The sequence below is a fragment of the Labeo rohita genome, chromosome 25, assembly GCF_022985175.1.
Source record: "Labeo rohita strain BAU-BD-2019 chromosome 25, IGBB_LRoh.1.0, whole genome shotgun sequence".
Classification (NCBI taxonomy): Eukaryota; Metazoa; Chordata; class Actinopteri; order Cypriniformes; family Cyprinidae; genus Labeo; species Labeo rohita.
In genome coordinates this window covers 16,101,964-16,116,620 of record NC_066893.1, presented here as the reverse complement: position 1 = coordinate 16,116,620, position 14,657 = coordinate 16,101,964, and the positions used below count along the sequence as shown (strand labels likewise).

General features: G+C 36.1%; 1 protein-coding gene across 11 annotated transcripts in view; it reads left to right on the top strand.

Annotated features, from left to right (window-relative positions):
• The window catches only part of ppfibp2b (PPFIA binding protein 2b), a 79,064-nt gene that overhangs the window by 2,533 nt on the left and 61,874 nt on the right, over positions 1-14,657 (top strand). For 10 of the 11 annotated variants that reach the window (XM_051100048.1, XM_051100038.1, XM_051100045.1 and 7 more), the window contains exon 2: positions 12,178-12,285. In XM_051100048.1, coding sequence (XP_050956005.1) covers positions 12,222-12,285 — 64 coding nt within the window. In that variant the 5' untranslated portion in view covers positions 12,178-12,221. Of the gene's footprint in view, positions 1-394; positions 515-12,177; positions 12,286-14,657 lie in introns of those variants that run through there. The other variant, XM_051100039.1, reaches the window with a different exon arrangement.

Below are 14,657 nucleotides of genomic sequence, written 5' to 3'. Positions count from 1 at the left end.
AATCCATGCGTTTTTGTTTTCTGAGGGTCTTTGGAGGCTTGAAAGTTAAATGCAGTTTAATGAGCATCTGAAAGTGTCCATCACTTACTTCAGCTGTCACTCTTTGAGCTGTTTACATGATTCGCTTGTCACTCTATGATATCCGTTGTCTAGGTTTAGGAACTGAGATGCAATTCCCAGTTGCATTTTGAACAAACACTGTACCCAAATGATTTCCTTGACATTCCGGTTCTTGAACGTCTGCTTTTGGCATCTGAACCTCAAACTGCTGACTGAGGTAGAGAGCGATGGAGATCCCATGCAATATGCATTGGGTGGTATTGATGTCAGGGACCTGTAGGCCGGAGCCATGACGTTTTGCCCCGTGAGCAGGGCTTTCCTGTGCCGAGCGGCTCGCTGACATTTTCGCAGGCCTCGGTACCACAGTCGAATGCACCTGCTCAAGACTGACATTTCTCTTGTTACTGCGGAGGAGTGCAGCATTCAAGCCAGCTGCCACAACGCATCCGCTCCGGTGAGTAGAGCTCGGGGCCGGCCAGGGGTTGAGCCCGAATCGAACTTACAACCGCCTACACCGAGCCATGAATCATTCTGAGTACGTTGGTCCATGCGTGTAACATCAGAGCTGTTTTGATCTCTTGGACATTCTGATGTTAATGTGTGTGGAAGTGTTATGTGGAAACTTCTTTATTAATGCGACGAAGCTTCCTCTTGGTTTTCTGCTTGATGATCACGCTGCTCTGCCTGTGGTGTAAAAAATGCACTGTAAAAAAATATTTCTAGGAGACTGTTGAAGTACTTTATACAAGAAAATACTGTTTCATTCTTTGTATACTTTAAAATGTTGTGTGTAATTAAATGTGTGGATGCCTAAAGCATATATATGTAGAGATAGATAGATAGATAGATAGATAGAAAAATTATAATTAAAATAAATAAGATAATAGGCCTAAACAGTGGGAAAGTAATACAAAAATAAGTTCAGGACTAAATTGAAATAAAAAATAATTGTATTTTTTTTAGCAAGTAATTTATTTCTTTATTTAGTTTACTATTATTACATTCATTCATTTGTTTGTTTGTTTATTTATTTTTAATTTTTGCAGGTTTGGTCCTCCATATTTTTGTAATTATTTGTGAAATTACCTTACAGTTTATGAGTGAATATAGTTTCAAGGGCAGTCTACACCAAATGTTTGCAGGTTTGGTCCTCCATATCTATTAATTCTTTGTGAATTTTTTTTAACAATTTATGAGTGAAAATTATTTCAAGGGAAAACCACTCCACGCTGTGCACCGTCCGCATTATGTAATTTTCGTCATCAGGAGGGCTCGGGGACAGCCATGCACCCCGTTCGCATGCAGACAATTTTTGACGTCCGGTGAAGCACTTCTTCATTGGTCACCCGATCTCGATATGTGATCTTCAGGATGCATGTCAGGCAACATTGGTGGAACGTATTAAGGCGCCGGATGGATTTGGCCATCATCTTCCACATTTCAGAAGCATAAATAGCGGTATACAGTAGACAGCATTGCGGTCTACGCCACCATCTGCCAAAATGACGCTGCCCAAATAGGTAAATTGATCGACCTCCTTGTCTGACCCTAGTCTTGATAGGGGAAAAAAACGGTGACATTGTTTTCGGTCCGAACACAGTAGCTCGAGGCACAGTAGAGGTCGCGGAACAGGTCGGTAAATTTGCATGAGATACCATACATTTGGGCAAACTTCTCACGGTGGATGCTGTCAAAAGCTTTGGTAAAGTCGATAAAAAAATTTATCGAGAGCCACTGCTGATATTCCAAACTCAGTTCGATGATGGCTCATAGGATGAGTATTTGCTTGCTGCAGGACCGTCCGGCATGGAATCCGGCTTGTTCTTCACGAAGCCATGTGTTGATAGCCTGGTGCAGATGGCCTCGTCTGGCCCCACGGCTTTGCCGTTTTTGAGTGCCCATATCACTGCTGTCATCTCCGCCACTGTAATCAGCCTTACCTCAATGTGTAGGTCATCCGCTGGTGTCAGCAGGACCGTCCAGCACAGAATCCGGCTTGTTCTTCGCAGAGCGATGCGTTGATATGTAGAAGGACCATGCAGAGCACTTTTCCGGGCACGGACAGCAGGGTGATTCCTCGCCAGTTGTTGCAGTCCAAGAGGTTGCCCTTTCTTTGGGAGGTGGACGATGACTCCTTTTCTCTATGCATTGGGAACTTTGGGTTGCACCCAACAAGCATTCAGTAAGTGCATGACTTACCTGGCCATATCTCGGCCTCCGTACTTGACAGTCTTGGACGCGATTTCATCCAGCCCTGCGGCTTTGCCATTTTTGAGTGCCCGTATCACCGCTGTCATCTCCGCCACCGTAATCAGCCTTATCTCGACGTGTAGGTCATCTGGTGTTGTCAGCAGGGCCGTCCGGTACAGAATCCAGCTTGTTCATCACGGAGCCATGCATTGACAGCCTAGCGCAGAAGTCGTAGAAGGACCATGCAGAGCACTATACCAGGCACAGACAGCAGGGTGATTCCTCGCCAGCTGTTGCAGACCAAGAGGTTGCCCTTCTTTGGGAGGTGGACGATAATTATTTTTCCCCACGTGTCAGGAACTTTGCCTTGTGCCTAACAAGCATTCAATAAGTGCATGAGCTCCCTGGCTATGTCTCGGTCCCTGTACCTGACCATCTTGGGCCCGATTTTGTCCAGCCCTGCAGCTTTGCCGTTTTTGAGTGCCCGAATTGCTGCTGTCATCTCCGCCACTGTAATCAGCCTTACTTTGACGTGTAGGTCATCCGCTGGTGTCAGCAGGACCGTTCAGCAAAAAATCCTGTTTGTTTTTCATAGAGCCATGCGTTGACGGCCTGGCGCAGACATCATAGAAGGACCACGCAGAGCACTTTCCTGAGCACGAAAAACAGGGTGATTCCTCGCCAGTTGTTGCAGTCCAAGAGGTTGCCTTTCTTTGGAAGGCAGACACTGACTCCTCTTCTCCACATGTAGGGAACTTTGGCTTGTGCCCAAGAAGCATTCAGTAAGTGCATGAGTTCCCTGGCCACGTCTCGGTGTCTGTACTTGACCCTATCGGGTGCAATTTTGTCCAGCCCCATGGCTTTGCCGTTTTTGAGTGCCTGTATCGTCTCTACCACCGTAATCAGCCTTACCTCAACGTGTAGGTTATCTGCTGGTGTCAGCAGGTTGTCCAGGAGGGTGGTCGGTGGGGACGGCTGATTGAGCGTCTCTTTAAAGTATTTGACCCATTGTCTCTTTTGTTCATCCCGCGTTAGCACAGGCGTACTGTTCTTGTCCTTGGTGGGGGCTCCCTGGCCGGTCTTAGATCCCATCATCTCATGCATGATTCTATACAACCACTACCCAAATCTACACCAAATTTTTGGAGGTTTGGGCCACCATATCAATTCTTTTTCAATTTTTTAAATAATTTATGAGTGAAAATTGTTTCAAGAGAAATCCACACCAAATATTTGCAGATTTTGTTCTCCATATCTACTGATTCTTTGTAAAATTTTCAAACAAGTGAAATTTGTTTTAAGGGAAATCTACTGTACACCTTTTTTTTTTTCAGTGTAGTCATACGGTGTTGCAACTCTATCTCCTTGTTATTTGAACCAGGTTTGTTGTGAATGACTTAACATGTATGAAAAGCAACCTGTATCGAGAAGGTAGAGCTCACCGCGGAGCCTAAACTTGCTTGTACCATGGCATAAATAGTCGTCTCATTGTCTGCCGTCACACAAAGCGTACAGATCCCACAACAATGAGGCCTTGTGTCAGCCGCTGTTTTTGAACTGCGCTACAGGTCACCTTTCTGCCATGTTATTGCTTTTAACCAAGGGATGCATGATGCCCACACGATATGTCAGCCCGTCAGCTGCTTACTGAACACACACGCGTGTCGGGATGGTTTAATACAGAGTGCTGAGTGGGGACGGTTAAGCTGTTTGAGGACTGCTGCCTTTGATGTTCTCATATTAAGCTGTGTTGACGTGCTGGGTTTATTGGTCTGACACCTAATGCTGATGCCACTTCCTCCCCCTGCAGTATTTCTGCCCAAGGCTGCATACAGTATGTGTTGCTTTTGCTTTTACTGTACATAGTGGGAATTTTTAAACAATATGGATGGAAAATACTTCAGTGGCTTCAAGGCAATTTAATTACAGTTGAAATGAAACAGGTTTTTAGGTTTCAAATAAGACCACAGTCAGAACAGCATTTTTTAAATAATACTTAATATACCATATATGTATTAATGTAACGTGTGAAGCTGGACAACAAAACCAGTCATAAGGGCCAATTTTTTTGACCCATACAATGTATTGTTGGCTATTGCTACAAATATACCTGTGCTACTGAAGCCTTGTTTTGTGGTCCAGGGTCACATAACATTGTAATATAATATTTTATCAGAATCAGAATCAGAATAAGAATTAGCTTTATTCGCCAAGTGTGCGCAAACACACGAGGAATTTGTTGTGGTTTTTACATACACTACTCTTCAAAAGTTTGGGGTCAGTAAGATTTTTTTTGTTTTTCAAAGTCTCTTATGCTTACCAAGGCTGCCTTTATTTGATCAAATGTACAGTAATATTATGACATTTTATTGTACGTTTATATTTGTGTTTTGTACTTGAATATATTTGAAAATGTAATATTTCTGTGATGGTAAAGCTAAATTTTTAGCATCATTACTCCAGTCTTTACTGACATTTCTTATTATTATCAATGTTGAAAACAGTTCTGCTGCTTTTTATTTTATTTTACTTTGCTTTACTTATTATATTTATTTATTTATTATTTTTACTTTTTTTTTTTTTTTTGAGAATTGTTTTTATACATTTCTTGAAAGAACAGCTTGTTTCAAACAATGGAAATCTTTTGTAACATTGTAAATGCATTCAGTCACTTTTGATCAATCTAATTCATCCTCGCTGAATGAAAGTATTAATTTTTAAAATATTACAATAATAAATAAACTATACTGACCCCAAACTTTCTAACAACAGTGTACAATAAGATTTGAACAATTCATGGGAACTGCTTTTACAGTAAGATAACTGTAATTAAAGGAAGAAAATAAGACTTTCCTCAAATGTATAGGTAATTTTTTAGGGGTTGACCAATATGTACTTTTCTGGGCTGATGGCAATACCGATTATTACAGATCAAGCAGACCGATAACCGATATTTTGAACCGATATAAATGTCTGGTGTAAAATTAAAAATTAATGCAAAATTAAGAATAACACAGGCTCTGACCAAAACTTTTTTAAATGCTTTTAACTTATTTTATCATCAAATCGGTTTTGAAAATAACCGATACCGATAACCATAAAAATGCTTAATCGCGGCACAGATAAAATGATTTATATAAAATGCTGTCAATACAGCAAATTTAGAGGTAAATAAGTGATAGCCTGGATAAAAGTCTCGATGTCTCATTTACTATTCATCGAGGTTTACTAATGATTACTCAAACTCATTAGTGCATCCGTCCCAAACATGTTCATGGTCACAGTTTTCCCATTTTAGTAAGGGATAATCTTGGATGAGCCTGTTCATCATTAACTGCAGCATAGCTCTAAAATACAGGGACTTTCCACAGTAGCTTCTGTTTGCTAATCTAAACATCCTGGAGTAAATTAAGTAGAACAGTTGTTCTAACACCACAGTTTGCTTTTTGGCACCAGACACTGGGTTCACAGTCTCTGACAGTTTTTGAATTCCATGATGATTATCAGTAGCTTGTTAAAACACAATAAGAGAATTAGTCTGCTTGTATGGTTGCACAATATATCAAAAGGGTTTTGGATCCAAAAGATCTATATAGATTGTTGAAGTGTCTGCTTGTAAGTGATATCCAGAGCAAATACTCGAGTATTGTCAAAACCTGTCACATGTCAAAGGAAAGCAAACAGCACTAGACTGATGAGTCTGTCTAGGTGAATCTCTCGAAAACAAATCCAGGTCATATTTCACCTTGAAAAAAGACTTACATAAAGGGATAGTTCACCTAAAAAAGTCAAATTTCCCCATAATTTATTCACACTCAAGCCATCTTAGGTGTCCAAGCCATCCTTTCTTCTTTCAGACGAATACAATCGGAGTTATGCAGTATATTTTATAATAGTGCTGAATGGGTGTTGAGATTTTGAAGTCCAAAAAAGTGCATCCATCCATTATAAAAAGTACTTAACATGGCTCCAGAGGGCTAATAAAGGCCTTCTGAAGTGATTTTGCTCTCTCCACTGCACTGCTGTGTTTGTCACTTCTCACAGGAGATTACACTATACCTACGTCTAGTGTATATATAGTGTTGCTGTTTGAAAATGGGAGTGGTGCTTGCAAGAGCCGTGAAAATACTATGGTATTCTGCGTGCTTGGTTACTGACCCAAGTAGAAAAAGCCCACCGGCAAGTCTGTCTGGTCTTTAGATATGACTCTTGTCCAATCTAAGTCTATTGCTGTTATATATTAGTAGACTGAGGGATGCTGCAGTTGAATAGGATCAGGCTCAAACATTTCATTAAACATCTGTGTTTTCCCTATCAAAGCCTCCTCATGAATAACCTGTGGTTTGGATGGCCTTGCTATCTCTGTGAGAAACAGTGTGAACGGAAATATTCGGACTGCAGTCATTGGGTTTGGGTGGAAAGAGCCATTTTGTGTAACTCAAGGTCCTGTCGTTTACAAGTTTCTGTTTGTGTTGGCTTATCAGGGTTTTGTAAATATAGAGGATGTAAGCAGTGGGGGACTTGAAGAGTGTCCAACATGTGATGTGTGTGATGTCACCAATCATTATTGAGATAGCATCGGCGTTCAGTCACCCGCTAACTCTTGACTCCGGGTGGCGTATCAGGAACACTAAGGGGAGGGGCTTGTGTTGGAATGTGTCAACACTGATAGAAGAAACACTGACTTACTGGTGAAACATTTCAGAGCTTGCATTACTATTCAGTTAATCAAACAATTGGAATATTTGTTTGAGGATCTTAGTAAGTTAACATCTTATAAGTTATTTCTGTAAAATTATCCCTACTTGGATGGACAGAAATTCCAATTACACACAATTTCTTGTTGTGTTAATAAATAATAAAGTAATTAATAAATAGTGCAGATGGACTATATATATATATATATATATTTATTTATTTATTTATTTATTTATTGCTAAATATAATTGCTGTATTTGTTTATATTATTAATATATTGTTAGAAATGTATATAATGAATTATATATACACACACATTTATATACACACACAATTGCTATATTAATTATTGTTATATTATTGCTAATAATACAAATATATAATCAATTACTAATAATTAATATATTAATATTAATTAAGTATTAGTATTATTAGTATTGTAAGTAATGTGAATATATTATAATGGAAGCATATAGTGTTCAATATCAATATTATTTTTATTTATTTATAATTTATTTTTATATTTATTTATAATTTATTCATTGTTGTCTTTGTTTATTAATTGTTAATTATGAATATAATATTACAAATATATCATATTATTAATAATATATTGTATATTATAATCTAAGAATGTTTTAATATAATTATTATATATATATATATATATATATATATATATATATATATATATAGTTATATTAATTATATTATTAATAATTTATATATTAGTATTATTAATCTAAGAGTATATATTATAATCCCAAAAATCTTGTTTTCATTATATTAATATATTGTTAATAATTAATATAATATTACAAACATGATAGATTATTAGGCAATGTATTGTATGTTATATTCTGATTATATTGTATTTAATATAATTCTTTATGTGTATATATATATATATATATATATATAATTAAAAGTAATTCAAACATTAATATTAATATAGTAATTATTTTTAATATATTATAATCTAAGAGTATAGTGTTTAATGTTAATGATAATATAATATTATCTATTATCTTATAATTTAATGTGTGTGTATATATGTATATATATATAATTGTAGTTTTTATGTTAATATAGTGTTAATATAATATTACAAACATGATAGATTATTAGTAATGTACTGTATATTATAATCTGAAAATATTGTTTTAAATATAATTATGTATGATATTTTAATATTACATGTAATTTATTTATTCTATATATTTACACATACATACTAATATCTATCTATCTATCTATCTATATCTATATATCTATATATATCTATATATATATAAAATAGTAATTAACACAATATTAATATAGTAATTATTATTATTAATATATTCTAACGTTAGAAATGTATATTATATTACACTTAAAAGTCTAAGTTAAAGTCACTATCTAGTACTGATTCTGTCAAACAAATTTGAATGAGTTTGACGTCTTTAGTGTATTTTATTTTACATAGTCTTCAGTATTTGTGTGGCTGCCAGCGAAATTCTTAGCAAGGTCTACTTGATTTGTTTAATGAGGTCTTGGGATGAAATCTGTTATTTGCTTCACATACTGTTCTACATAAATGCGCTTTAACTGTAGTCGACTGGCATGGAGCCCAGGTGAAACACACCATGGGGAAAAGCATACACAGATGGAGCGTGTGAATGGAAATTGTCCACAGTGGAGCAATAAAAAGCGAAACCACAGAAGATGTAATGCATGGGAATAAACTCTTGAAGTGATTTGTCAGGTTTTAACAGTATGAAACCGATGACACAGGAGAACTGATGTGGTTAATATTATGTGATTTAACTGCCTACACAAAAATTGCTGAGTTTGTGAGTCAGAGAAGAGCACTTGGTATTCTGTAGTAGGCCAGGTATCTGAAAATGGTTGAAATTTCTCAATAATCTCAGGACATTAGTTAGTTAGAACAGAAATTAACAAACTGCAGATTATTGGACGTGAGGCAGGAATGCAAAAGATAAAACTTGTTTCATAAGACGTACTTAAGCAATAAAAGCGTATTTCTATGCCCTACGAACTGCGTCACCTTATAATAAGTAAAAAGGGATGAAAAAGCCTCATCAGCATGATCAAATAAGACATGACTCCTTTTTTAGGCCAGATAGCACATGACAGAAAGCCTACACACCCTTATCTGCACGAATAACTAGGGTGTGTGTGCAATGCTTGAGGTTGTGCTGGATTTTCCATTTTTGCTTTTATTAAAAAGTATGCTATCTATTAATGAACAGCACCAGGCTGCGTTCATCTCTTCTTGTCATTTTACTGAAGGCTTGTATTCACATTCTTATCAGGGTTGTGATTATAGCGCTGTTGTGTGTTTCAATTACTTTGTTTCAGCAGTGAAAGATCCCAACGCCCTGAACAGAGGCAACACTCTCTTGTCGTGTGAGGCTAAATTAAGCTACATAATGAACAGCATTGTGGGCCGTGCCCTCTTTAGCCTTCGACAGTTGTCTTTTGTGACCCTCCACCCGAATGGCATGTGTCCATGCTGCCCAATTACACAAGTACAAGTAGGTTAAATGTTCTGTTCATGATGTGGCCTGACATTTATGAAATATGAAATCTTTCTGTGGTATGACATCCTTCTAATGCAATCCATTCAGTTCTTGACCTTCTATAAGAATTTTTGCTATGGTTACACCTGTCATTTTACACTACTTCAGTATATTCGAACCTTGAAAACAAAGATTTTCGAAAATGCTGCAGACTCCATTTTAGGCTACATTTACACTAGTATTTTTTTATTTTAAAACGCATAACTTTTGCTATGGTTACTCCTGTCGTTTTACACTACTCCGGCATTTTTGACCCTTGAAAAACTGAGACTTTCGAAAACGCTGCAGACCCTGATTTAGGCTATGTTTACACTAGTGCATTTTCATTTTTAAAATGCATGACTTTTGCTGAGGTTACACCTGTTGTTTGCACTACTCCACTAGTGCGTTTTCGTTTTACAACGCATAACTTTTGCTACAGTTACGCCTGTCGTTTACAGTACTCTGGCATTTTCGACCCTCAAACACTGGGACTTTCAAAATGCTACAGACCCCATTTTAGGCTACGATTACACCTGACGTTCACACTACTCTGGCATATCCAAACCTCAAAAAACTAGATTTTCGAAAACGCTGCAGACCCCATTTTAGGCTATGTTTCCACTAGTGTGTTTTCGTTTTAAAATGCATGACTATTGTTACGATTACGCCTGTCGTTTACACTACTCTGGAGTTTTTGACCCTCGAAAAATGGAGTCTTTCGAAAAAGCTGCAGACCCCGATTTAGGCTATGTTTACACTAGTGCATTTTTGTTTTTAAAACGCATGATTTTTGCTACGGTTACGCCTGTCCTTTACACTACTCTGGTGTTTTCGACCCTCAAACACAGAGACTTTCAAAATGCTGCAGACCCCATTTTAGGCTACGATTACACTAGTGTGTTTTCATTTTAAAACGGATAACTTGAGCTACTGTTACGCCTGTCGTTCACACTATTCCGGCATATTCGAAACTCGAAAACTGAGATTTTTGAAAATGGCACTTTGGAGAGGTGTTCTCTTCACAAATGAATCCGGTTTTCACTGTACAGGGTAGATGGCAGACAGGGTGTATGGCGTCGTGTGTGTGAGCGGTTTGCTGATGTCAGCGTTGTGGATCGAGTGGCCCATGGTGGCGGTGGGGTTATGGTATGGGCAACGAACACAGGTACACTTTATTGATGGCATTTTAAACGCACAGAGATACCGTGACGAGATCCTGAGGCCCATTGTTGTGCCATTCATCCATGACCATCACCTCATGTTGCAGCATGATAATGCATGGCCCCATGTTGCAAGGATCTGTACACAATGAAGCTGAAAACATCCTAGTTCTTGCATGGCCAGCATAATCACTGGACATGTCACCCACTGAGCATGTTTGGGATGCTCTGGATCGGCGTATACGACAGCCGATGTTCCAGTTGCTGCCAATATCCAGCAACTTCGCACAGCCATTGAAGAGGAGTGGACCAACATTCCACAGGCCACAATCAACATCCCGATCAACTCTATGCAAAGGAGATGTGTTGCACTGTGTGAGGCAAATGGTGGTCACACCAGATACTGACTGGTTTTTGGACCCCCCAAATATAGTATAAACTGCACATTTTAGAGTGGCCTTTTATTGTGGCCAGCCTAAGGGACACCTGTGCAATAATCAGCATCTTGATGTGTCACACCTGTGAGGTGGATGGATTATCTCGGCAAAGGAGAAGTGCTCACTAACACAAATTTAGACAGATTTGTGAACAATATTTGAGAAAAATAGGCCTTTTGTGTACATAGAAAAAGTCTTAGATTTTGAGTTCAGCTCATGAAAAATGGGGGAGAAAACACAAGTGTTGCGTTTATAATTTTGGTCAGTGTAAGTCATCTTATCTAGATTTAGCATAAAAAATAAATGGGGCAAGCCCGTGTGATAAACTTGAATCCATTGCGAAATATGCATGGGGAAATTCTTCGCCCTCACACAAAATTCCACTTAGGTGGGCTCCTGTTGAAATTATTGTATTTCACCTGCAAAAACGTTTACTCTGAGGCAGAACCAGGCTTCCATAATTTAGAGCCGCCTCTGTGTTTGTGTTTGCTTATGTGTGCCTAAGTATATTGTCTGTGAATGTGCGTATTACACATGCCACAAGGCATGACAATAGGGTGAAACTTGACCCTGACAGGCTTAATTATTCTCAAATTTCCCTCCATCACTGAGGTTCCACAGGGAGAAAGTCAACCTGCCTCGGGATACGTCACAGCAGAGAGTCAGGGGTTAACGCTCGGGAAAATACTAGCTCTTAATATGGAAACCATTCTGTGCTGATACTTTCAGAGAGCTGGCAAACAAACATGTACAAAACTTTCCGGTGGCATTTTCTAAATACAGCCTTGTCATAGTGGACAGTATGATTTGTATTTACATGTTGTTGTAAACCACAGTTGCTCAAGGGAGTTTATGTAATGTCAAGCTACATCACAGCTCAGGAAGGCAGCAACGGTCTTAAACACACCAAGCTGCTACATGCTGTCAGCTGAGATTCATAGTATTGGTTCACACACAAGATTAATTTTTTCTACTCCACCCTCAATTTCGAAATGCACTTTCCCAGCAGCTGTAATTGTGACTTTTATTCATTACGTTGCATAATTGCATGACACATTTTTGCAGGTCACTGAGAAGCAAACCAGCAGATGCAGTAGACGGCTGGCGCCATGGCCTCAGATGCAAGTCACATGTTAGAAGCAGCCTTGGAACAAATGGATGATATTATTGCTGGTAAGACTCACATAGCTGATATGAAATCCTCCTGATTCTTCCAAATAGCAATGAACTGGTCCACAATTATATATCCATTGCTGAATAACAAACAGGATATTTTAAAAGCTTGTCTAAGTAAAATGGGTCGGGTAAAGGTAATCTTGTAGTCTGCTGCTGATTGGCTGCTTTTCAGGAAGCGATCAGATAAGGCTCTGCTCCTATACAGTGTTTTTTTAACGTATCTCTTGATCTATGCACACTAATTGGATTTCCTCTACGCTGCACGTGTAAAGCTTTTTGAAAGGATTACATGGTGTTGGATATTTTGGAAGAAAAGCACTTGCCAAACAGAGGTAAAGCTTGCACAGTTTTTTAATTTTATTTTGAATTTATGGCTTTATTTTAGTTTAGTTTAGTTTAGTTTAGTTTAGTTTTTTTTTTTTTTTCTGTTTTTCTTCAGATAATCGCCAGTAGCATTTTATTTTATTTTATTTTATTTATTTATTTTTTTTTTTTTAATTTATGGCTTTTTTAAAAAAAAAAAAAATTTAATTTTATAACAGTTTTTCTTTAAATAATTGCCAATAGCATTATTTTATTGTATTTTATTATTTATTTTTATTTTTATTTTTATTTTGAAAGAAAAACGCTTGCTAATAGCATTTTTTGTTTTATTTTATTTTATTGGGAAAGAAAACTGAGGTAAAGCTTGCATAGTTTTTTTTTTACTTTTTTTTTATTTTATTTTATTTTATTTTATTTTATTTTATTTTATTTTATTTTATTTTATTTTATTTTATTTTGAAAGAAAAGTGGTTGCCAAACAGAGCTAAAACTTGGATATTTATTTATTTTTATGTATTTTATTTTAAAATTATGGCTTTATTTTATTTTATTTTATTTTAATTTTTTATTTTGTTTTGAATTTATGGCTTTTTTAAATTTTTATTTTTTTAATTTTATAACAGTTTTTCTTCAAATAATTGCCAACAGCATTATTTTATTTTATTGCATTTTATTTTATTTTATTTTATTTTATTTTATTTTATTTTATTATGTCTGTTTTTCTTCAGATAATTGCCAATAGCATTATTTTATTTTATTTTATTTTATTTTATTTTATTTTATTTTATTTTAGAAAACTGAGGTAAAGCTTGCATAGTTTTTTTTACTTTATTTTATTTTGAATTTATTTAATTTATTTCAGATTTTATTATTTTTTTTCTTTAGATAATTAGCAATAGTTTTATTTTATTTAATATTTTTTATTTATTTTATATATATATATATTTTTTTTTTTTAAACAAAGGCGCATCCCAAACAGAGGTAAAGCTTGCAAAGTTTGAATTTATGGCTTTAAGTTTATTCATACTGAAATTATTATAATTTAGCTAATTTAGCTATAATTTAAATATAATAATTTATCATTTATTTTGAAAATGATGCATTTAAACCCCCATTGTTATTTAATCTATTTTTTTTTTTTAAATTGCTTGCCAAAAAAGAGGTAAAGCTTGCATAGTTTTTTTAATTTAGTTTTATTTTGAATTTATGGATTTAATTTTTTTTTCAAATAATTGCCAATAGCATTATTTTATTTTTTATTTTATTTTATTTTATTTCGAAAGAAAAGCGCTTGCCAAGCACATGTAAATCTTGCATAGTTTGAATTTACAGCTTTAAATTTAGTTATATTAAAAGTATTATAATTTAGTTATATTAAAATTATGCATTTAAACATCAGTTGTTATGTAATTGTTATATAATGCATAATGTAATTCATTTTCTTTACATTTTTTAATAATGTTATTTATTGACCATCAGAAATCCTGTAGTATGTGCAGTAGATGTATGTTAAAACATGTAAAGCTCTTAATCATACATAAAGGGTGTGCACTACTGTTTCCGTTTTTTTTATAACAAAGCAGCCAAATTTGGAGGTAAAGCTCTTAACAGGGCTGGCTAAGGAGAGGATGTGGGGGCTGTGTAGCCCCTTAAGCAAGCTCAGCGATTGCCAAGATGATTTAACTAATAGAGGATAAATGTTTAATGTTGGCAGTCAACAAATGAAGGCTGGGGGAAGGAGCGGAGCATGCGGTTTGCTGTCTGAGCGAGACAGCGAGAGGTACAGTGGACTCAGCTAGTCCAGAGGGAGACATTTACTGTGATGACAAAATCTGTGATAAACACTATTTGTTCCAGCCACATAATCTAGGGTCACACTACCATTAACTTTTAGGCGAAATGATGTTGGTTTGCTTACTTTTAATGTGGGATAAAAAGAGCGGAATAAAAAGCGGGCTCATATTTTTAATTTAGGGGTCAGTAGGAGTTTTATGTTATATTTTAGTATTTTATGCCTGTTTTTCTTCAGATGATTGCCAATAGCA